General features: G+C 36.0%; 1 protein-coding gene across 2 annotated transcripts; it reads left to right on the top strand.

The window, feature by feature from the left end:
• The first annotated feature begins 7892 nt into the window (after nucleotides 1-7892).
• LOC145070383 (Tetratricopeptide repeat (TPR)-like superfamily protein) lies at nucleotides 7893-10131 on the top strand. Of its 2 annotated transcripts, XM_079017316.1 has the most exons (2): nucleotides 7893-8713; nucleotides 8801-10131. In XM_079017316.1, the coding sequence occupies exons 1-2, from the start codon at nucleotides 7954-7956 to the stop codon at nucleotides 10036-10038; spliced, it is 1998 nt and encodes a 665-aa protein (XP_078873442.1). In that variant the 5' UTR covers nucleotides 7893-7953; the 3' UTR covers nucleotides 10039-10131. The 2 variants fall into 2 exon arrangements, with proteins under 2 accessions (XP_078873442.1, XP_078873441.1); XM_079017315.1 differs by having other exon boundaries at nucleotides 7894-10131.
• Nucleotides 10132-26123: the final 15992 nt, after the last annotated feature.

Raw genomic sequence — 26123 nt, 5'->3', positions numbered from 1 at the left:
TTTGTCTGTAAACGTATTATGTTCAAATCTAATGTCTTTAAGTTTCAGTATGATTTCGACATTATCATACGATTCGATTTAATTTGATCCTCACAAAAACAGCTTCATACATACATCTCTTTCTTCTAGATCACTTTTCCAGCGAAACCGTCACATCAGAACACCGAAGTACTCATGCCAGGAGTACCTCTTAGTTATTTTCTTTCCAAAGAAATCCCCGAAGTACCACCCGTGCAGTACGTCAAGTTTAATCCAAGGATTCGTGCGATTGAAACTATCACTGAGGAAAGTATACAAAAGAGTGATATATAATCAAGCTTCTACATGTTTAGAATTGATGATTCCACTTTAACTTCCTTTCCTCGATGGGATGTGAGCTTAAGGAGGAATCAGTTATTCAACTACCTTTTCAATCTTAATTATATACGACTCGTATACCCGAAGTTGTGATTGTGAAACCACATATGAATTCTAATATGAACTTCAGGACGGAGAACTGCTTAAGCCTACGAGTAATCGCATCGTCATGCGAACAAACTTAGAACCCAGTACGACTCCCGTAAACAGATCACCCTATAGTTTAAACACCCACGGAGATACAAGAACAATCCGGACAACTTAGCGAACTACACATAAATAGAATTAGAAGACTAGGTTTCTCACCCTAGAGAACCCCGATCATATTCTTCCAGAGATCAACGAATCGCATTGTATGTACCTTGGTTATCGAGGACTCTGTCGAAATTTTTCATTAGAAATCGTTATCTCTGCCGCGCGTAGACAAAATGGTTGAGCAAACGCAAAGAAAGAAACTACTTCCAGGATTGGATCTGGGATCCGAATATCACTAGTTCGAGTGTTAGGGAAAGATGTCCGGAAGACTATCTCCTGAACTCGATGCGGACACTTTGAGTTTGTAGTGATACCCTTCAGATAGGACCAATACGCCCATAGTTTTCATGAGCTAAAGGAATAGGGTTACGTTTTTCTTACTTGGATCAGTTCGTCATTTCTCCACGTAATGACTTACTTATCTACCCTCGTAGTAAGAAGAAAACCCATGGAAACATTTCCTTCAGAGGAACTTCTCGTGAAGTTCTCTAGGCACGAGTTTTGAAATTGAAGAGTCGAATTTCTATGACACACTGTTGTAATGTGGGAAATTTCGAGTACTCTTTCAATTTGTCAAAGCCGTTGAGCATTTGTCGACACCAGAGAGGCCGACAGTCTTTCGCCAAATTCTAGGTCTTACCGACCTACCGACTTAGTTCATTCAGAACTCCTCGCAAATTACAGAAACCCGCACGACTTTGACCCAGCAAGGGATGGCCTTTGACTGGGAAGTTAAGCAAGAAAAGGATCCTTTGGAATTCCAAGTGAGTGACCAAGCTCTTTAGGTTAACTCACTCTGAGAATGGCTTAATACACTTCGTATCGCGTGGAAAGCTAAATCTAAGATAGACAGAACCTCCGAGATTCTTATCAGAATCGGTCCTGTGCCTCGCACAAACTAGACTTACTCCGCGAACTCAGTAACGTACTTTCTACTCTTCGCATCTCGATCGTGAAACCATACTTTTCCGTTAGGACTCTAGTAAGTCCAATCGTCGAGATCCTCGCCTTCGTATTAGAACCGTAGCGACCCTCGACCGAGAGGTCAAACGGACGAAGCAACGTCGTCGCCAGTTAGTGAAGGTTCGTTGGAATGCCAACCGAGAACCCGTTTTCACTTAGGTGCGCTAGAACCAATCGATTAGGAAGTTTCCTCGTCACGACTCGATCATTCGTACATACTTCCTTGCATAAACTCTAATTTCGGGACGAAATTCCCTTCAACAGGGGGATGATGTGACAACCCGAAATTTCCATTCTGAACAAACCATATCAAGCCAATAGAAGTAGAACAGTTACAGTGAAAATTCAGACTCCGAGTGTAAGTTTGGCAGTTTTCAGGATTTACACTTAAGGAGATACTAGGAGAGTGGATGCACTAGGGTTTTGTGCAACACTGTTATTCCAAGACTCTAGGACATTAGAGTTCGTTCCAGGAATAAAAATATTTTCTGCCAAAAATATCTCAGGACTATAAATAGAATTCTGAACCAAATTGGTTCAATAGTTGAATTCCAATTAGAGAAAAGCCAAATTCTCTCTCTCGGATCTTCGGGTTTTTATCCCAAATTGTGTGTAACTCTTTCTAGTAGTGTTAGAAAGCTTTAATTGTGTTCATAACATAGATTACATAGCTAAATCATCCGATTTAGGAGTTTACTCCCGAAGGTGTTCTTGGGCGGTAAACTCCCGAAACCGAGCCTAGATTGTCCCCCGTGCTTAGTAAGTACCTTGGACATGTATAGGAGTGTTTTAGGTACAAGAAATCAACCAAGAAACACCCAAGTTTAGGAGTTCACGGCCCAAGAATAGCTAAGGCCGTAAACTCCCTTGTAAATTGCTCAAATGGTGTTTTTAAGGCACCTAAGGCTTGGACTCTATTTTAGACAAATACCCTAAAGTGATTAGAACCTAGAAAACTCATGGAAACACAAGTGTGGAAGAGTTTACGGCCAAGAGTAGTTCTTGGGCTGTAAACTCCTTTAAAGGGGTCAAATGACACCCTAAATCCTTCCTTAAGCCAAGAGACAATTTGGGCATGTACCTAAATGAGTTATGGACTAGTTAAAACACTTAGAACCCCATGAGTGAGGGAGTTTACGGCCCAAAAGGTTCCATGGCCGTAAACTCCATAAAATGGTGCCAAATGTGCCATAAACTCTTCTAAAGCCAAGTACCAAAACCTAGATTTGTTCCTAGTTAATTTAGAGGTTAGAAAGCACCATATAAACCCTCCCAAGGGAGTTTACGACCGTAAACTCCAAGGGAATATGGTCTATGAGCCGTAAACTCCCCAAAGGAGTTCATATGGTACCCAAACACTTGTATAGCCTTGAAACAATTCCCCACTAGAGTTGTGATAATTCTAAGCACCATTTAGAGCCTTGCTTGAGAGTTTACGGCTAGGAGTTTACTCCCCTGGGCCGTAAACTCCAATGAATATGGTCATTTGACCTTAAACTTCCATTAGGGGCATTGCACTCCTTTGTTGCAACCCATTAGCCTCCTAGCACTTGACCAAAAGTGTTTTCCTCGCGCTTAAATGTTATTACGTGTATAATTCGTGTTTTAATCACTAATTATTTATATACATATGTTTTCATATGTAATTAGGATCATTGTGTGTGTCTAAATCTTCACTTGACACCAAGCACTTGTCCGATCCTTCCGTATGATAACAGTCCGTTCAATTCCAGTCACTTACTACAGGTGAGTTTATACCCCTTAACTAATGTTTTAAACTATTTTTAAATGTTTTATGGGGGGGGGGGGATACAAGTAGAATCATGCTACTTATTATGTCAATCACATGTGATTAGTAAGTAGAATTATACACTTATTACATCAATCACATGTGATTAATATACAACATTCAAATGATTTGGCTACTCAATATTATCCGTTTTACCAAACAGTTTCCTTCAAATGATTTTTATAAACATTTTACGTTTTAAACTCCTTATTGCACTGTACATTTTACTCTGTACATTACCTTTCAAAGTTATTTACAACTTTGTTTCAAACAAATGTTTCCTTATACTTAAACTGTTTTATCAAACCTATGCCTTCAAATTGTTTTATAGATTGACATCAAGTCGATCTTTTATTAAAATAATAGTGATGTTCAAATGTTTTACAAAAATTATTTATGCTTTTATATTACAAATTGCATGCCTCTATATGTATAGTTATATAAGAAATGTTTAAAAGACTTAGGAAGACTATCCACCCTATTTCCTTTTCGCGCTTGAGATGTGGTCTGGTGGGATATCGGGTATTCGTCCGAACTTCGTTTAAATATTAGTTATATATCATGTGTACATATATAGTCATAAAAGGTCCTTCCAGTTCATCATATGCCCTTGGGTAGCAAGGGTATACATCCATGTTCATACGTACCAGTTAGGTTACTAGTAAACTACCATATGGGTAGTTTAGGAAGATACTAGAAAAAGAGATATCATACAATGAGTCAGTTCATTCATGAGTCAATACTTTCTAGAACATTACAGTACATTACTATACTTGCTAGGTAGAGAGCACGTACATTGCAGCTAGAACAGTTCGTTACATTACACTTACATGAATACGTCAATAATTGTGATCCACTGTATGGGAGCATGCCTTAATTGTCATGACCCGGGTTGTAGCCAGAGTCTCTTGAAGGGAGAGCGTGAGTTTGCGTATAGATCTATACTGGATTGACTATCCTACACCTCGCTGCTAGCTACAGCGGGACCGACAGGTCTGCGGGTGCCAAACGTCATACCTTATTTTTTCGACTATACGTTGTCGTTGTTACAAGTCTATAGTATGGTGCAATTTATCACATAATGCCTTAATATAAATCCGGTTTAAGGTAGTTAGTACAACAGTAGTTCTTATAGCGCTACGTTTTAGTACTACATTAATTTTCCGTGTACATATATTTAGTGATCTTATCACTTAAGCTATAAATGTCAAAACTATATTTTGTTAATAATAGTTACACTTGGGAAAATTACACACTTTTACATGACACGAACATTGAGAACAGTTAGGTCTTGGTAGTAGACTGCATTCAGAACAGTTAGGTCTTGGTAGAAGACACCTTCATATACTAGTAGGAATCATAGGGATTCTAGGGTTTTTCAAACACTTACAGTTCATATACACTTTCAATACTTACAATACATAGACTTACAAATTCTTACATACAAATTAAGACACTAAATACTTATGATCTCACCAGCTTCAAAGCTGATACTCGCTTTCAAAATTACTTGTATCCTCAGTTCATCATAGACAGGTACCGATGCAAGGAGAAGGGAAGATGGAGCTTGTTCAAGACTTATCTTTCATTTTGATTTATGCTTTAGTGTTTATCAAAATTTGACAAAAAACATTTGTATAATAATTATATTATTAATGCAATGGATGATGTTGTTGCTTGTTTACTACTTTACATTGTTGTGATATTATACATGACGTCCTCCGCCCCAGAACGTTTCCGCCGTTCCTGGTTTTGGGGTGTGACAAAAAATAATATCCGACAGCTAATAGGATGTGTGCTCTTCGCTGTACGTCCTGTTCCCGTTGGATGTGGGCTTAAACCGAGGTCACCGAATCTACTATCTACCCGATATCAAATTATATATAGTAGTATAAACAAAGCTATTATAAAAGTAATCACCATAGTCAATATTTTACTATAAGAAATATAGGTTTTCTTAAAAGGAACTCTCCATTAGATATAAAGGAACCATTACAAATAACTCCATGAGTAACAAGTGAATACACCAAGGTTATATATGACAACGATCTAACAACCAATGGAATGTGTGCTATCCGCCTTACTTACTGTACCCCGTTGGGTTGTGTGTTGAGGGTAGATGCGCACAATTGATTGTTTGTCTACTCCAAGTATATATAACTTGTACCCACTTATTACGCATAGAAAGGCTTGTAGTGTCATTTTACTCAACTCCCATTAAAGTAGGAAATATATGATTTTCTAGAGGAACAGGCAAACTTTACAAAACAGAACTTACAGCTTACATCACTTTACATATACATTTTCAACAACACTTTACAGCTTACTCACATCACTAAAATCTTATGAACTCACCAACTTAATTGATGGTCAACTCTTTCAAATATCTTGTATTCTCAGGAGACTATTAGACAGGTGCTTGTGCTGGGACTTCAGAAGATGGAGCATTATAGCTTCAAGTCTTGTTTTGTTATTTGTTTATGACTTCTATGTTTTGTGAACACATACATTGTAAACACTTTCTTTCTCAATGAAATGGTTGTTCATTACTTGCTTACCATATACATATCTCGTGATACTTGACATGACGTTCTCCACCCCCGAACGTTTCCGCCGTTCCGGTTTTGGGGTGTGACACCTGGTCCCTTGGAACCACTATCACTTTCCTGTATCCTTCGACCATCATCCTTGCACCATCTATCCCACATCCATTGTCTAACCCACTGTTAATCTAGAGCCTAAAATGACTTAAAATGCCACTACATATTTTCCACCCCATTTCCTCATGTTCTTCATCGGGGTTCACCCTCGACATCTTCATCTCCGATCACCATCATCACTTTTGTAGTTGCATCCAATTAAACAAAAAGAGGAAACATATGCATCTGAGTGTGTGTATTTAATTTATCAATCCAGAAAGCGCACCCCAAGAAATCACAAGGAACATGCCCTAGAAATAGAATCAGAAACCACATCTCTCAAATTAAATCAGAAACCTACAATCAAACAAGGACTTACAATCAAATTAATCGATATAGAACATAAAGTGACATTTCCCCGTCTAATCCTCTCTCTATCACCCAAATCGGGCCGATGATATACGTGTTGATTCAAACACCGAACACTGATCTTTGCTTTGTTTCTGTCTTAAGATGAAAGGCGATGAAGATGAGGTCCTGAGGTGGGTAGTGATTGTTCATGAAGACTATGACAATGAAAATGATGAAAACAATGTGTGAGGAAGACGGAGGGGATGAAAATGAATGGTAGGGTGAGGGTGATTTTTTTTATTTAATTAAAACAACTTGCAGTTAAATAAAAAAATAAAATATATTAATAAGAATATAAAAATTATTTTATATGATTTGGGATCAATCACACATTATAAAAATCATATTCATAAAAAAAAAGGGAAAATGACTTGATAGGGTAAGATATTTTTTGAAATGTACACATTTAGTCCTTATTCTTTTTTTCTTGTAAAATAAACCCTTATACTTTATTTTTTGTAACAATACAATCATTGTGACCGATTATACCCGGTATACCGGTCATATACGAATTTTCTTTTAGGGAAAATGACTTGATAGGGTAAGATACTTTTTGAATTGTACATATTTAGTCCTTATTTTTTTTTTTTTTTGTAAAATAAACCCTTATACTTTATTAATATATACACATTAGGTCATTTTTCACCAGATTCTACAGGTTTTGCTGATGTTGAAGCACAAGTGACACTAAATAGCAATTAATTAGCTTAGTCACCGGAGGTGGGTGATCCTCTAGCAACAAGAAAATAGCGACGACCCTTCTCTTTCTCGTCTCTCTTCATTCCGGTCTAACAACAACAACCAAACACTCTTTACCTGTTATGTTTTTCCAATCTGTCTCTCTTTGCCTCCATCTTTGAGATATGTTGCCAGAAAAAGAAGAAATAATCGATGAGGGGGCTACCAGAGCAGCTCCTCGCCGCCAACTACCGTCTCTACTTCCTCCTGCCTCCCACTTCGACCTTGCTGTTTTTGCCATCATTCCTCCTTGCTACCAGTGATGTGTAGGAACACATAAATGAGTCGCCGGAGATAAGGTTCTCCCTCTTTTTCATGATGACTAAAAGTTGAAAAAATCTTGTTGTGGATATGTGGATGCCACTTGGGTATTTATTTTCAACAAAATAAAAGAAAGGGGAAATGACTTGATAGGGTAAGATACTTTTTGAAATGTACACATTTAGTCATTATTATTTTTTTTTTGTAAAATAAACCCTCCATGTCAGCAAAACCTGTAGAATCCGGTGAAAAGGACCTAATGCGTACATATTATTAAAATATAAGAGTTTATTTTACAAGAGAAAAATAATAAAAAACTAAATGTATACATTTAAAAAAAAATATTACCTTATCAAGTCATTATCCAAAAAAAAAAAAATGAGTAAGAATTAAAGTTGTGAATTTTAATATATTCATTTATGTAATTGAATAAACCTTTCAGATATGGTTATCTATAAAACACCGCTTTCGTCACCATTAAGGATCCCCATAGTTTAAACCTTGAAATCGGTGGGGCGTGCTCCCCATTCGTAGATACGAATGGATGCTACAAAGTTGATACCTCTCATAAGAAATGTAGCTGAATCAAAAACGATTAAACATGCCAAACTCGTTCACCAAAAAGTAATCACCTCAGGCCAACAGAAGAACATTGCAATATGCAAAAACCTCATTAGTCTCTTCTTCTCTTGCCAATTATTCCAATCTGCTAGGCTAGTTTTTCAATCTATTGAAAACCCTGCAGATATCACATTATGGAACAGTTTAATTTCAAATTACACAAAGAATTTCATGTTCGATGAAGCTCTTCAAGTCTTCGAAAAGCTCATGCATTTCACTCTCTTGAAACCTGATAGTTACACATACCCAAGTGTATTAAAGGCCTGTAGTGGACTAGGGTTTGCAAACTTCGGTAGAACGATCCATACGCATTTGGTTAAAAACGGGTTTGTGGCTGATGTTGTTGTTACTAGTTCTTTGCTTGGGATGTATGCAAAATGTGGTATGTTTGGGTTAGCAGTCCAAGTGTTCGATGAAATGCCTGAGAGAGATGTCGCTTGTTGGAATACAGTGATCTCTTGTTATCATCGTGATGGGCAGTATGAGAAAGCATTGGACTTGTTTAAAAAGATGAAAAATGATCATGGGTATGAACCTGATTCTGTATCATTCACAACAGCCATATCCGCTTGTTCTAAGCTTTTGAATCTTGTAACAGGTAAGGAGATTCATAAGGAAGCCATGAGAAACGGTTTTGGATCCGATGCTTTCGTTCAAGCTGCTCTGATCGACATGTATGGTAAATGTGGTTCTTTAGATATGGCTCTACAAGTTTTCAACCAAATCCCTTTCAAGAATCTCGTTTCTTGGAACTCCATGATTGCAGGATACAGCTTAAAAGGTGATAGCAAATCTTGCATTCAACTTCTATGGAATATGATCACACAACAAACTAAACCAAATTCAACAACTTTAAGCAGTTCACTAATCGCTTGTTCCAAATCCTCAAACTTGAACCATGGTAAGTTCATCCATGGCTACATAACACGAAACAACATAAACCCCGATACCTTTATTCATACCTCACTTGTTGACATGTACTTCAAATGTAACAACACTCAATCAGCCGAATCCATCTTCAAGAAAATGGCAAAAACAAATGTTGTAGAATGGAACTCAATGATTTCCGGATACGTATCCGTAGGCTTGTATCTTGAAGCTCTTGAAATCTATAAATCCATGAATACAACCCAAGTGAAACCTGATGTGATCACATTTACAAGCATATTAGCAGCATGTACACAACTTGGATCACTAGAAATCGGTAAGGATATTCATAATTCTATCATTTCTCACCACTTTGAATCGAATGAAATGGTCATGGGAGCTGTTCTTGATATGTATGCTAAATGTGGAGAAGTGGAAATAGCTCAACAGGTTTTTAGTCGATTACCTGAGAGAGATCTTGTTTCTTGGACTACTATGATAACAGCTTATGGGGCTCATGGGGAAGCTTTTAAATCGCTAAAACTCTTCCAAGATATGAAGAAACTGAATATAAAACCAGATAGAGTTGTGTTTTTAGCAGTGATTTCGGCTTGTAGCCATGGAGGATTGATTGACAAAGGGTGTTATTACTTCAACCAAATGGTTAATGATTATGGGATCCAACCAAAAGTTGCAGATTACTCATGTGTAATAGATCTTCTTTGTCGTGGTGGAAGAGTACATGATGCTTATGCTATTCTGCAAAAGACTGAAAGCATTAGAGAGGATGTTGAACTGTTGAGCACATTGTTTTCAGCATGTAAGTTACATGGGGAGATAGAATTGGGTGAGAAAATTGCGGGTTTGCTTATTGATAAAGATCCTGATGATCCATCAACGTATACTGTGTTAGCTAACATGTATGCTTCAACCAAGAAATGGGATAAAGCAAGAAAAGTGAGGATGAAGATGAAAGAGCTTGGATTGAGAAAGAATCCTGGGTGTGCTTGGATTGAAGTTGATAAAAAGATTGAAGCTTTTTTGGTGGAAGACAAATCGATCCCTCAAGCAGGAAAGGTGTATGAATGTTTATCTGTTCTTGTTGGTCATATGAACATGGATGAACTTTTGTTTTAGAGTAATATATCAAAAGATGTAAAGCTTAGGTTGCTAGTTACCAAAATTAACCATTAGTTATAAATTCTAAGGGTGAGCATAATAATCGAAAAACCGAACCAAAACCAAACTAACCAATATAACCGAACCATAATAACCAAACCATTGGTTCGGTTTCTAATTTTTGTTAACCGATAACTAACGGTTCGGTTATGGTTTCATAGGTTAACCGAACCATTATTAACTGAACCATTAACTTTATATTTTAATATATAAAAATTATAGATTATATAAAATAATATAGTCAAACTTATTTAAGACCCATTAAATTTTCAAAATATAATTCATTAATCCTCATTTATCAGGATACACACGTGCAATGAAACCATCAAAGTTTGATTACGTAGACACACACAATCTTCCAATCATGCATTGAGTTAGATTATTAATTAATGTTGTAATTTCTAATAGGACAATTCTACAATTTGTAAACATTATTTATAATTAGTTTAATTTTCACACTCATAATCCTAACCGGAGGCTTCTCACACCGTTAATCCTAATCAAATATTGTTTTGACTTTATAGTCCTATTAGAAGGATTTTTTGACTTTATAATCAAAACTTCTAGGTAAGTTTAAATTTTAGTTCTTATTGACTTTGTGATATATTAAGAATGTTTTTTTTTTGTTTACTGTTTTTGACTTAATCACATTGAATATATATGAGTGATTGACTTTTTTTTTATCTAGATAACACATAATATCAATGTCTGACTTTTTTTTATTGAATGTTTTATATTTTTATTGAGTGTTTTATATTTTGAATGTGATTATGTGTTATCTCACTCTGAGTATCAAATGTACACATTTTATTCTTGGCCCTGAGGAATTTTTGTATTCTCTTTTCATTTTTATGTCAATATACTTTCGCCATTTATATTGTTTTGAACATTTTGGTTAACCAATTTTAACCATTAACCAAAACTGTTAACCGAAAAAATCATTAACCATAACCAATATTAACCATATCCAATGGTTACCAAAATGCATTAACCAATCATAATGGTTATGGTTCGGTTTTGACCAATAACCAAACCAAACCGTCACATACACACCCTTAAATTCAACCCAATTGTCAAGTGATATATATATATATATATATATATATATATATATATATATATATATATATATATATATATATATATATATATATATAGGGGTGAGATCGGTTGAGAACTCATAGTTTTCCGAGAACCCGAGAACTAAAAGTGGAGCGTTAGATCAAAACTAATTCATTAAGGGCATGATCGTAATCTTATCAATTTCATTTAATGTTTAATTTTTTGTGTTATTGTAAATATCAAAATTTTGGATTTTTTTAAATTGTATTTTTCAGTCATTTCTTTTAAATCGGCCAAACTTTTATTTAGTAAAGAGTCCGTTGCTATCATTCGTCATGTGTTGGCGTAGTCCTCACCATACTAAATTCATATGTTTCTATCGCCTTGACCGTCAAATTCACGAAACCTTTGTCACTGGTAACGACAGTCCGACCCAAGCTTTGGAATCGTCTACCTCATATTCTAAACCCCAAAGTACTCATGTGAAGAGTACTTTGCCCTCCGAAGCCTTTCGCCGTATGTTACACAAACCTTCCCGAAAAACCACTCGTTCAACAGACCAAGTTCAAGCACATGGGCTAAAGACGAATATAGCCCACCTATCACTATTTAGTGTATATGCAAGGGTGGTATATGATTATGATTACGCAGATTTAGTATGTGTGCTTCCGCCCTATCTCTTGTTCCTTGTTTGGTTGTGGACCTGGGGCAGGGTCGCACATCCGACCGTCTAACTAATCTTAATTATATACGACTAGTATACTCGAGGTAATGATAGATGGACCAGTTATGAATCCTATCATGGACATTAGGGCAAAGTTGCTAGGTCTACGAGTGTGTATTCTACAAATCAGAGTAGCACAACCCCAGTAGCACTGCTAAGAAAGCTAATTTCGGGACGAAATTCCATCTAACGGGGGAATGATGTGACAACCCAAAATTTTTTGTCTTATAAGTCCAACAATTCAATTCAAACGAGAGTCAGACCCATTTCTGGTATCTTTTAGCATTGCTTAGAGTCTGTTTAAAGGTTCTAAACTCAGTACAATCAAGCTATTGGGTTAGGGATGTCTCAGCTAAAGTTCTTCGCGTTGAAATCAAGCCGAACACTCCATCCAAGGGAGTGTACGACCATACACCCACCATAACCGTACACCCCCTCAATAAGTGTGATCTCCTTTTATTTCTAAGTCATTCCTTCACTTCCAAGTCCAAAAAATCGAATTCTCTCTCAAGTATCATTGAGTTCTTCATCCTAGATCATCAAAAACGTAAGTGTTTCTTCCATCTTTGTGTTGTTATCCTTCTTAATCGTGTATCACCCTTTGATTTCTCCATGGAAATCATCTTTTGTGTTAGATCTTCAAGATCTTCATCTTTCACCAAGAACACCAAGAACACACACTTGTTCTTGGTGGTTGTGAACACCCTTTTGAGCCTCCAAAGTGTAAGTATCCTTTCCCTATGCTTAGTACATGTTAGGATCTGATGTTAAACACCTTAGAATCGACAAGAACTCAAGAACATAAGGAGTGTACGACCGTACACCCATGTGTGGCCGTACACCCCTCAAAACACCCCAAAAGGGCTTCTAAAATGCAAACCTAGTTCATGCACTTGTTGAGCAATAGTCCCACAAGCTTCACTATCATTCAAAACACACTTTTGTGCACTTTTTACCATGAGTGTACGGCCGTACACTCCATGGCCGCACACTCCTCATTGTGGTCGTACACACCCCTTAGATGAATCACATGTGATTCTAACACTTGGTCCAAGTGTTTCCTAGTCCCTATGGGTGTTTCCTTGCATGTAGTTGCTTCTAAACATCATATTCATGCCAATATATGCCATTATATTTCATTAGGACTCGTTTGGGTCTCGGGACTTCATTCGTGGAACTTCTCATCCTTACGCGCATATTCGTTTGAATCACCCACATAAGGTGAGTTCATACCCTTGTAATCAATCTTTTAAACTGTTTTAAATGCTTTTAAGGGGGGGGGGGGGGGAATACAAGTTGGACACAATGATAATTGTGTAAATGTTTTGTTATAAACATCTTTTAAAGGATTTCTTATGTATTTATAAGTGATCAAAACATTTCAAAAACTCTTTTAAAGTTATGTTACTTTATAGTTTACAAAACTCCGTTTTTAAAGTACAATCATAACTTAGTAGATAAAATGAGTTTTTTCTTCAAGTCAATATCAGTTCAAGTAAACATACTAGTAAACTATAATAGGTATAGTTTAGGGGTTCACTTCACACTAGAACATAGAGAACATACTATAAAGAGAAACACGGAGGTAGATACAATACACAATAATATAGAGAACATACTATAAAGAGAAACAGGGAGGAAGATACAATACACGATAACAGAAAGAACATACTAAATACTATAACAGAAGACCAAATCATGATTAAGAACATTATACTAATGATCACTAACTCATTGTTCTCAACAAAAGGTTATAATAAATGTGGTATACAAGATAACCTTAATGTGAGACTACTTCATGACTTAGCAATTTGTTTGCTGAAGTTGCATTTTGTAACCAGAATCTCTTGCAGGGAGAGCGTATAGTATGGGTACGACTCATCACATTATGACCTTAGTAAAACAAACTAAATATAAGGTAGTCAGTACTTCAGTATAAAAGACATCTGAAAACTTACATCAATACAAGCGACAAACAGAACAGTCGAGTCATAGTACATTTAGTAGAAAGGGGCCTATAATGCTAACTTTATATTTCCTTAGTTTATACATCAGGGTTATATATTCATCAGATCCGACAGGTAGTAAGATGTGTGCTTTCCAATTCATTTCCTGCTCCTTGTTTGGTTGTAGGCTTAGAGCAGATTCACCCAGCCTAATATCTACCTGATCTTAGCTATATATACATTCCGTATACACCAAGTGATCATAAGGAGTACCAGGTATGGGCCAGGTCATAGTATACAAATCAATACACCGTTTTCTAGTACAAAACATATTTTTTAAATATAACATTTGGTAAACAAAACTAGAAACTTACTAGTAATGGGTTTAATCCCTTTTATTAAACCAACATAACTGAAAGGACCTTAGGTGGTTAATTTTATAATACCTTAGCTTATACATCAGGGTTATATATAATTAATACCCAATAGGTAGTTGAATGTGTGCTTTCCGCTCCATTCTCTGTTCCTTGTTTGGTTGTGAGCTTAGGGAAGATTCACACAACTAACTATCTATTCGATATTAGATTATATATAGGTAGTATAAACTAAGTGATTATAGAAGGTGTTGGATTAGTGTCTAAGTCCATAACTATTTTGGTATGTACTTGACCCGATGGTACATGGTCGTTTTGGGTTGCCTTCACCAAAGCAACTTGATAGGATGATTTATGGACAGAAAGGATTAAATATGAATTATTAATATATTATGAGAATGATATATTAAAGGAGAAATCATATTGTTTAATTAATATTAGTCAATAATTAATTGGTAATTAGTTTTGTGACTAAAAGAGATTAATTAAACTTAAGGGACTGGAATTGTAATTATAAGATAATTGCAATTTGGGCCATGGATTGCCTTGAATCAAGGGGTGGACGAATTCTATGGGGAAACCCATAAGGAAATCTTCCATGGGCTTGATTAAAGGAGTGTATGGGTTGCTTAGGGCTTAAGCAACCAAATTAGGGTTTCCTTGTTAGATAACCCTAATAGCCTCACTATATATAGAACCCTTAAGGCTCAAAAACGTGGGGAACTTCTTTTCTAGTGTTAGAACACATTTTGGGCAGCCTCCATCCTCTCTCCTCTTCATCCTCTTGCTTATGGTGTTTGTGAACCATTAGAGGAGTGACACTTGTGACTCTAAGCCTTCCAAAGTCAATTCAAGGAGATTTGGGATTGTTATTACTACATAACAATCAAGGTAACATCTTAAACCTAATTATATGTTAATATCGATTTCCATATGCTAGAATTAGGGTTTATAGCCTTGGATAACTTGCATGTACAATAGAGAAACCTAGATCCAAGCATTAGGGTTTGTATGAGCACATAGGATGTCTTATGACCAAAACCCATCAGTGGTATCAGAGCCTAGCTTGGTTTCAATTGTATTGATGCATTGTATAACTGGAAAATTCGTTTTTTGGGTTTCTGGAGGCTGGACTCGCCGAGTCCATAGCTGAACTCGCCGAGTCCATGCTGACTCGACGAGTCCAGGCTTGACTCGACGAGTCAACTCGTCAGATGGAGGGTTTCTCGGGTTTTCTTGCTGTTTTTGCTTATGGATTATTACCTTATCATGTTAGATCAATATTAATCCGATTATATGATATATTTGACTATGATTTTGATCTAATTGAAGATATTTATCAATTAATAAGATAATTGTTTCCTTATGTGATAATTGATTAATTATTTTGAGTAAATTGATAAATTGTTTTGCAAGAAATCATTAAATAAATCAAATATGGATAATTATGTGATTAAATGTTAATTTGAATTATTTGTTATTTGATCCTTGTTGTTTTGAAAAGTTTCATATTTTGCCCTTTAGGTTTTATAGTTTAAATTTGAACCCAAAAGTTTTGTTGTTCTGAAATTTAAATAGTTGAAACCCTAATGTTTTAAAAAAAGGTTTCAAAACTTGTCCTCAAGTTTTGGAATTTAAATTTTGATTAAATGGTTTAATTTTGATGTATATTTAAATTCTAAACCCTAATGTGTTGAAATGTTTCAAAACTTGCCCTCAAGTTTTGGAATTTAAAAGTTGATTAAAAGTTTAATGAGGAATGTTAAATTCTAAAACTCTAGTATAGTTTTGAAAAAGTTCAAATCACACCCTTATGGTTTTATTAATTAATTAAGGTGTATAATTAATAGAGATTTAATAAATCCATAAAAGTTTAGGTTTACAATTTAATTGAATTAAAAGTATAATTGTTAAATTAGACCACCTAGTATTTTGAAAGTATAAAATACACCCTATACTATATATAACATTAAAAGTCTAACATTATATATATGTATGAGTAAAAGTCAGTCTTACCGTTAGTAGGCCTCATTCACGAAGCTGGTCTATAAGGGGTGTTTAAGGAAATTGCCTATAAAATGGCGATTGAATGGGTATCCACTCTTACCCACCGCACTCTTGACTAGTGGAGGGTCGTTAGCCGAACGGGTAGGATAGGAAAAAACCTTCCATTATAAGTATAATGAATTATTAAAGTAACTGAATGTTTTCATAAAATTCCCAATCTTAGTTACTTAGGCAAAAGTGAATTGATGCAATTCCATGAAATTACACTTTATGCCATTGCGAAGACGTTAGTGGAGCGTGTGTGATTTACCGGCACACTAAATGGTTCTAAGAAAAGATAGCAAAGGGTGACTCAATGTTTGTCATAGTTCGGTGGAGCGTGTGTGGTTTACCGGCACATCGAGTAGGTGACTGTAACATGTGAGGGAACCATGTAAGTTTGCATGGTTATTCACACCCGCTTTGTGATCCTCGGCATCCCAGTCTCACCTATATGCTTATTGCTGTTGAATCAGCAATGATTTGGCGCAATAGAAAAGCAAAGTTGATTGGTGAATCTGCCTTCGAGACCTCTGTGGATATAGACAATGGCAACGAAAGACATGCTATGATCGAAAAGTTTGATCATAAGAGAAAGGCAATGTCTGAAGTAGTTCCATGTCATGTTCCAAAAGAGTCAATTTGCTTTTATTGCCAAGAGAAAGGGCATTGGAGACGAAGCTGCCCCATTTAGCTAAGAGATCTAAGAGATGGGAGAGTCGAAACGTATGGCTCTAATATAGGTAAAATCCATTGACTAACTCTTTTAAGCTTCATTCTAGATTCTTAATACATAATGTGATAAGATTACAATTGATGTTTTGTAGAATCGAAGAAAAGAAAGGGAGCTCAAAGGAAGAAGTGAGCAGAATCTAACCATGAAGGAATGGATTTCGATCGCATTTCTCGAAGATTAGATTCTTAAGCTACTACTTAGAGTTAGAGTTAGATTGCTAAGAAAGATGTATTAGCATAAGTTTTCAATGAATTGCATTGTAAGGACAAATTTTTCCGCAATAAAATAAATTTTGATTTTAAATTTTATTTATTTATCCTTGCAATGGAGTGTATGAAAAATTGATGTTAAAATGTTTCTATTATTAGCAATAATAGATTTGGTTCTTATTATGTTATTTATTGAAAGTCGAGAGTTTACCAAATAAGGAGAGTTTCTCATCGCCCAAGTTTCAATTGGATAGAAACTTGGAATCACGCAACTTGGTTGCACGATGAATGAGAAATTTCATATTTGGAAATTAGACCAATTCATTGACAAAGTGTCAAGTGAAGGACTATGAGATCGAGCACACAAAGTTGCATGTTGATCAAGTCCACCATAAGAGTAACAATGATATTCGTCATGATTTACTAAAGGTTTAGTAAATATGATTATGCTTACAAGATTAAGTGTAATTCTGAATTGATTGAAAAAGTTTAAATCAATAGTACAACGAATAAGAAGAATCAAGTAGGCAGAAAGATAAAAGTTTCTCCATTCTAAGAAGAAGGGAGAGTACCTTTTATGCTTTATGATAGGTCTTAATGATTAAGAACCATATCTCAATTGATCCTCTAAGTGAGTCTTAGTACAATTGTATGTCTAAGAAGAGGAATCAAGAATTGAAGAAATGGTTAAATCAAGAAGTCAATCATACTTCGTTCAAAAACAAGTCTTAAAGTTAAGATTGTTACAATGAGTGAAAAGTATTAAAGGTTTATAACATTCATCAAATTTGGAAAGTTGTGATGTCTTGGATAAGACAAAGACCAACTAGGACCAATTTATGAAGTGTTTTAATAAAAGATACACTAACTCTTGACTATTTGTTTGTCAAGAAATGGTTATTGACAAGAGAATCTTATATGTCAAGGAGTCAGTGGGAGTCTTATTGGTCTTGAAAGGCTTCAAGAACAAATCAAATAGACCTTATCGATCATCACTAGCACACGAGTTGAGGTTTACAACCTATCGTGTTGACATTATTTTGATTCTGTGCCAATCCAATCGAGTTAATTATGCATGTGAGTTCTATGAGTTCTCATTTTGAACGCATAAAAGGCAAAGCACCTTAATCAATGAAAGGTACATTGATAGGAAAGGGTGAGCTGCTTAACTACTTGGAAGACATGGTGGGCAACTGTGCTACCATAAGGCAAGAAATCAAGATTAAGAAAGTTCGGTCCATATGAGTTTGAATTTGTCGTAAACTTTAGTTTTAACAAATTCACATGGATAGGAACACATACACCGTTTAAATCTAAGTGTCATAAGATTTCCTCCTTCATGAAAATGATTGTGAGGAAATGCTTTCACTAAGAAAGATTTTAAGAAGATAGTGATTGTAAAATTGCATTCTCGAATTCGATTATGGTTACGGTATCCCTTTCCATAATTTGAATTGTGAAGTTTTGGCAATTAGTCTTAAATTGTTTAGACACACATATGAACTATCTAAGGCAAAAGTGTTCAAGAAGCCTTGATAAAAGATTATCAAAGCACTAAGTATTAGAAACATGAACTTAAGAAATTCAATAAGCATTGTTTTTTCTGAAAGTTAAGATGTTTATGAATACATGTCGAAGCTAGTGGGAGCATAAGTGTTATGTTTTATAATAATCATCATGATTTATGATTGTATGATTATTAAGGCACGTATTGCAAGATGGCAATATTAATTATAGAAAACAAGAGTTATACCTTGCAAAGTAGTAAGGGTTATAAAGTTGTTTTGCTATAATTAAGGGAGAGAATATTATGCTTCATTTCAAATCTAAAGGTTTAGGTTGAGAAATGTCAATAAATTTAGTCAAAGGTACATAGTGTGTTCTTAAAATTTCGATTATGATTACGTCATTCCTCTTCATAATTCGAATTTTGAGAACATAGCAAATAAAACATTATGCGTCGTGTCCCATACGCTTCGGGTACAGGATCGATTGCAAATGCTTTAATGTTTGACCATTCTAAAATTTTCCAAATGTCTAGCGCATTTAGAAGGAAAAAGGACAAGAATTGGTTTTGGCTAAAATAATTAAACAACTATCAAAGGACAATCCAAAGTTCGACGAGAATTGGTCGCTTGTGAGTAGTTGGAAGCATGGTATTGGATGGACCATATCGACATTATTATGAATAGAAAAGATTCTATTAAGGATGAGTTGTCATATGGAAATTATGGAAATGTTTCCATATCGGATGGACCATATTGACATCATTACGAATAGATAAGATTCTATTAATAATGAGTTGTCATATGGAAAATATGGAAGCGTGTCCATATTAGGGAATTGAATATTGAAAATCTATGTCTAGATTAGAAACTCTTATGCAAAAGGATGTTCAAAGGAATGTACTTTGAGTGAGAGACATCATATCTAAGGAATTGTCTTGTAACAATCTCCGATAGAAGACTTTGTAATATCATTGGCAATAGTCTTTGTGACTTTGGTGCAGTGACATTACAAAAGAGATCATTGCATAAAATGTTAGAATCTAGCATATTCTATAAGTAGCAAGAATTTGATATTCTTTCACTTATGAAAAGGATTTGGAGTTGTGAAATGAGAATGATTGGAAATGTGTTCAATGTGATCTATTTCACAAAGTAAGAACCATAGGTAAACATTGTGTGCATGCTAGGAGCATGGGACAAGTGTAATAATTCAAGTAAGAAGTTGATTACCCGAAACGACAAATAATGAGTAATCGATATGGTGATAAATAAAAGGTGTTTTATTTATACTCAAAGGTTTGAGGCCATATGGGATTAGTATTATTCTTGTGTTTCACATTTGCATGTTTTGACTTCTAGAATAATTGAATTTATTAAGAATAATCGAATTATTCAAACGGACCACAGTTAGTCATACGTTGGAAGTAAGTATGAATGAAGACTGTCATGAATTGGTGTGTGGATTGTCTAAAGAGCATTAGACATAAGCAAATGTTTGCTGCAATGTTCATGAATGCTTATGAATGTGATTTAAGCATTGGATTAAACCCACGCTCACTTGGATCACTCCATGAATTGTATCACGAGTGATTAGTGAGACGATAACATCTTATATTCTTGAAACCGAGATGGTGCGAGTTGTTTCTTGCGAATCGGTTGCACATTGATAATATGTAAACGCACTAGTAACTTGGTGTTATAAAACATATTGTTGTGTGTGATTCGGTGAGTGAGTACAAGCAAGCATTGTATCAAAGTTTATCCGTTCCTTTTATCCATAGTAGGATAAAAGCGATATCTTTGGGCCCCTCGATGATTTTGTGATGACAAACGTAAATGCTCGGCTGAGCTAGGGATAATTTGATTTGTTCAATTAGTCAGTCGTCATGAATCGGGAAGCGAGATATAGTACAAAGAGAATGATTTGAAATCATATCTCATATGATATCTAGAATGGAGGAATATATGATCCCTTGTCTTAAGGACACGCGTATATGATATGATCAGAGTTGACAGCGGCTTTGGAAAGCTACGATTGCAGATCAGGATCTGAAGTAATACGCATAATAGTTATTAGACTTATCCAAGTGGGAGACTGTTGGATTAGTGTCTAAGTCTATAACTATTTTGGTATGTACTTGACCCGATGGTGCATGGTCCTTTTGGGTTGCCTTCACCAAAGCAACTTGATAGGATGATTTATGGAGAGAAAGGATTAAATATGATTTATTAATATATTATGAGAATGATTTATTAAAGGAGAAATCATATTGTTTAATTAATATTAGTCAATAATTAATTGGTAATTAGTTTTGTGACTAAAAGAGATTAATTAAACTTAAGGGACTGGAATTGTAATTATAAGATAATTGCAATTTGGGCCATGGATTGCCTTGAATCAAGGGGTGGACGAATTCTATGGGGAAACCCATAAGGAAATCGTCCATGGGCTTGATTAAAGGAGTCTATGGGTTGCTTAGGGCTTAAGCAACCAAATTAGGATTTCCTTGTTAGATAACCCTAATAGCCTCACTATATATAGAACCCTTAAGGCTCAAAAACGTGGGGAACTTCTTTTCTAGTGTTAGAACACGTTTTGGGCAGCCTCCATCCTCTCTCCTCTTCATCCTCTTGCTTATGGTGTTTGTGAACCATTGGAGGAGTGACACTTGTGACTCTAAGCCTTCCAAAGTCAATTCAAGGAGATTTGGGATTGTTATTACTACATAACAATCAAGGTAACATCTTAAACCTAATTATATGTTAATATTGATTTCCATATGCTAGAATTAGGGTTTATAGCCTTGGATAACTTGCATGTACAATAGAGAAACCTAGATCCAAGCATTAGGGTTTGTATGAGCACATAGGATGTCTTATGACCAAAACCCATCAGAAGGAACCATTGTGGTTACCATTTTTACTAAAAGAAAGAAGGGTTTTCTTAAGTATTGTTTTCATCAAATATAAAGGAACTATTACAGTTAACTCCGTGAGTACCAAGTGAATACGCCAGGGTTATATACAACGATGATCTAACAAACAATGGGATGTGTGCTTTCCACCTCATTCCCTGTTCCTTGTTTGGTTGTGGGCTTAGGGCAGATACACATAATCGATTGTTTGTTTACTCTGGGTTTTATATAACTTGTATCCATTTAGTACTCATAGAAAGGATTGTAGAGTCATTTTTACTTATCTTTCATCAATGCAGGAAATATAGGATTTTCTGGAGGAACAGATGAACTTTTCTAAAAAGAACTTACAACTTACTTACGTCACTAAAATCTTATGAACTCACCAGCTTAAATGCCGATCTACTCTTTCAAAATAACTTGTATTCTCAGGAGACCAGTAGACAGGTACGCGCTCTGGGATTCAGAATATGGAGCATAATAGCTTCATGTCTTGTTTTGTTATTTACATATGTAGTCTATGTTATGTGAACCACATACTTTGTAAACACTTTCTTTCTAATGAAATGGTTGTTTATTACTTTGATTACTATGATGCATGTCTTGTGATACTAAACATGACGTCCTCCGCCCCCGAACGTTTCCGCCGTTTCGGTTTGGGGGTGTGACAATAGTCCATGGAGGTTATAAACCCATGGATCATGGAATATGAAAAGACATGTCAATTAGGGTTTACATGTTGTAACCCTACTTGTGACACAACTATAAAAGAACCCCATGGGCTACCAAAATCGGCACTATGTGTAGAACAAGAGGGATAGCCAATTTTGAGTAATAGTGTACTTCTCTCAAAGTTATTCCAAGAGTTATGGTGTTGTGTGAAACATTTGAGGCATCACATTTGAGGTGCTAGGCTCATAAGGTTCTCAAGGAATCCAAGCTACAAGAAAGGTATGTTCACCTACTAGCTTTTATGTTTCAAAGTTCCCCATGCCATGCTAGTTAGGTTAAGAACCTTGGAAAATCAAATTTTCATGTATCTTAGTAAAACATAGATCCAAGGTTTCTAGGGTTGCATGTACACCTTAGGAGTGTTAGAATGCTCAAAACCCTTCAGTGGTATCAGAGACTAGGCTTGTTTTCTTGATACTTGATGCAAATTGTTGAAAAACCTCAAGATTTCTGCATTCTGCTGAGTGAACTCACCGAGTCCATGGGGGGACTCGACGAGTCCATGTGTTATTTCATCCTACTCGTCGAGTAGGTTCTTGCACTCGACGAGTAGGAGGCCCTGAATGCAGATTTTCGAGTTTTGTTGTTGGGAATGGACTAGAAACATTACGCTAAACTGTTTTGGTCTTATAAAACTTGTTTTAGATGGTGTAATGGTTATGCTAATCCATTTACAATGGCTATTATCAAAATTTGAAGTTTTGTATGTGTTTTTTATGATTCTTGAAATTGTTGATATGAATGTTCAAATACTTATGAGTCTAGTAGATCATAGGAATTATTTGCAAATAGTTTGTTAGTTTAATTCTTGATCTTGATGTGTTTTAATGGAATCCATAATTTGTCCTCATGTTATGGATTACCAAAAGTCTTCCTTTTAAAGTCCATTAATGAACACATATGTTATATAAAATGAAGAGACTCTCATTTTAATAAACCATTAACTCATAAGTTATGAAGTTGAAAAGTTTTGAAAGTTACAAAACTTGCCCTTACGTTTTAGAACATATAAAGTCACCTTAAAAACTTTAGTTTCAACCCCTAGAATTTTAAAAGTTAAAATTCAACCCTTATACTTTATAATATTATAAGTTAATATATATATATATATATATAAGTTCAAGTCGTTTTACCGTTAGTAGGCCTCATTCACGAAGCCGGTCTATAAGGGGGGTATAAGGTTGTTGCCTATAAAATGGCAGCTTAATGGGTGTCCACTCTCACCTACCACTTGCTTGACTAATGGAGGGTCGTTAGCCGAATGGGTAAGACAATGACTTTAATCGTCATTAAAAGTATGATGGTTATAAAGTAACTAAATGTTTTTATAAATTCCCAATCTTAGTTACTTTAGGAAAATGTGAATATGGTGCTAACCCATGAAATTACACTTTGCAGTTTGCTTAAGTCGTTAGTGGAGCGTGTGTGGTTAACCGACACACTAACCTAGACATAACAAGGTAGGCAAAGGGTGGCTTAAGGTTTATCATAGATCAGTGGAGCATGTGTGGTTAACCGACACATCGGTTAGGTGGTTAACATTAAGAGTACCAAGTAATTTGCATGGTTAATTCACACCTTGTTCTGTGATCCTCGGTATCCCAGTCACAAAGCTTGAAGGGCACACTTGAGATTGAAATGTGCCATTGAAAAGTTCAATGAATCTCAAAAGAATCTAGGAGTTTCAAAACCAATTAAAACCTAATAATATATTTCGTTTTTCATGGTGGAAATTGGTGAATCGTCATTTACCTACCTTCAAGGTTGTAGAACTCGTTACTCGGTACCTGTTCGGCCGACTACCGAGTAGTGAGTACTCGGGGAGTACTCGAATTTGGAAATTTGTGTAGAAATATTTTTAGGGAAGTTATATATGTCAAAATCATAAGATAAAATCATAAGTTGATTGAAATATATAACAAAATTGGATACATGTGAATACACAAAAAATGAAAAACACATAATGGTCTCACTTCGTGAATAATTAATGAAAATTTAAGATATATATGTAGTAATAATCACATATGTGTGTGTGTTAAATAATAAATTATTAAGTATATTATACATATTAATCACCGAGTTGACCGAATTTCACAACACTACTCAGTTCGTAAGGGGCCGAGCGGGGAGTACTCGGGATTATGTAACTCGCCTCGGCGAAGGGGGGGGGGAGTAGCGAGTACTCGGAGGAGTAATCGGACAACTCGGCGAGTTTTACAACACTGCCTACCTTCGAATATTTTATAGTTTGGATTACGACATCCCTCTTCTAAGTTATAAAATATTGTGTGGGGTCCTAGCCTTAATATTACATTTGGGTGTCTTATTAAGGACTATCTTTATATCTAATATAAACTTGTCCTTCTTCCTTTTCAGATGTCTTCCAATAATGCTGCTTCTGGCTCAATTCCTATCGGCTCCTTCTCTCTCATGAACCTTTGTGGGAGAGTCATCTTCGATGGATCCAACTTCAATTATTGGATCAGGAACATCAGGATGGTCACTCGGTATGAGGACAAGGAATATGTCCTCGACAAGGAGCTTATGGGTCTTGATGAGTCGTCTGCTACTCCAGAGGAGATCGCTGAATTCCGGGCACATGAGAGAGATGCCACCAAAGTAGTATGTATCATGTTTGCCACAATGACAACCGAGCTTCAAAAGTCCTATGAGGACTATTACCCTTTTGAGATGCACCAGGACTTGATGGACAGATACCATCAGAGTGCTCGTCCAGAGCGGTATAAAATCATCTCCTCCATGATACCAACCCGAATGGACGATGGTGAACCCATCATGGGCCACATGCAGAAAATGCAAAGATTCATGGACCGTTTGTTGAAATTGAATGTGAACTTCCCCGAGGAGTTGGCTATTGACATCATTTTGCACTCCTTACCTTCGTGTTATGATCAATTCTGTAACAACGTAAATTTTCAAAATAATTTTTCATTTTTAAAACGTTCATTCATTCATAAAATAATGTCAAACACATTATATCAAATGTTATTGTCACAAAACAGCTCCCCAGAATCTCTACAAAACTCCAATGCATGTGTGTATGAATCATGCCGGCGCCTTCCCGCGCTCATCACTAGTACCTGAAACACATAACTCAACAACTATAAGCATAAATGCATAGTGAGTTCCCCAAAATACCACATACAGCACATACGCCACTCGAGGCTATAATACGACCCTCCGGTCGATGTGTCTCAGTGGGACCCTCCAGTCCCATAGCTCGTTGGACCCTCTGGTCCGGTCATAGCTCGTTGGACCCTCCGGTCCGATCTATATCATCATACAACATACAAATATCACATAGCACATAAACTCATACATAACACATAAGACCCTCTGGTCATCGTGTAGTACCACTCTAGGTAACGTATAGTGAGAAGACTCACCTCAATGTCTCGGTAAATATCTGACTCTGAAGAAGTGTGATCTAGCCTCCGCCTAATCACATAAAGTAATAATCTCATAAATACAACTGTACTCAACCCTAAAAGTCAACAAGGTCAACGGTCAAACTTTGACCCGACTCGTCTAGTGCACTAGGGCAACTCGGCGAGTCTACACGTGTCCACTGACTCTCTTTGACCCTCTCTTGGCACGTCGAGTGCTTCCCTTGACTTGACGAGTTCCACCTGGCATGAATCGCGGGGCCACCCCGACTCAACTCGCCGAGTCTCAATAACAACTCGGTGAGTTCCAACTTGAACTCAGACCCCTGACTCTCCCTGACTCACCGGGTCATTCCCCTAACTCGACAAGTCCACTCACTGAGT

Source organism: Lactuca serriola, chromosome 8 (assembly GCF_051521515.1).
Source record: "Lactuca serriola cultivar US96UC23 chromosome 8, Lser_US96UC23_V15, whole genome shotgun sequence".
NCBI classification, from domain to species: Eukaryota; Viridiplantae; Streptophyta; class Magnoliopsida; order Asterales; family Asteraceae; genus Lactuca; species Lactuca serriola.
The sequence above is the reverse complement of the archived record's forward strand: the minus strand, read 5'-3'. Positions and strand labels throughout refer to the sequence as shown.

What these genes read in the sequence shown, in the direction of transcription:
- LOC145070383 (XM_079017315.1), top strand. Translation starts at nt 7,954, where the DNA reads ATGGATGCTACAAAGTTGATACCTCTCATAAGAAATGTAGCTGAATCA.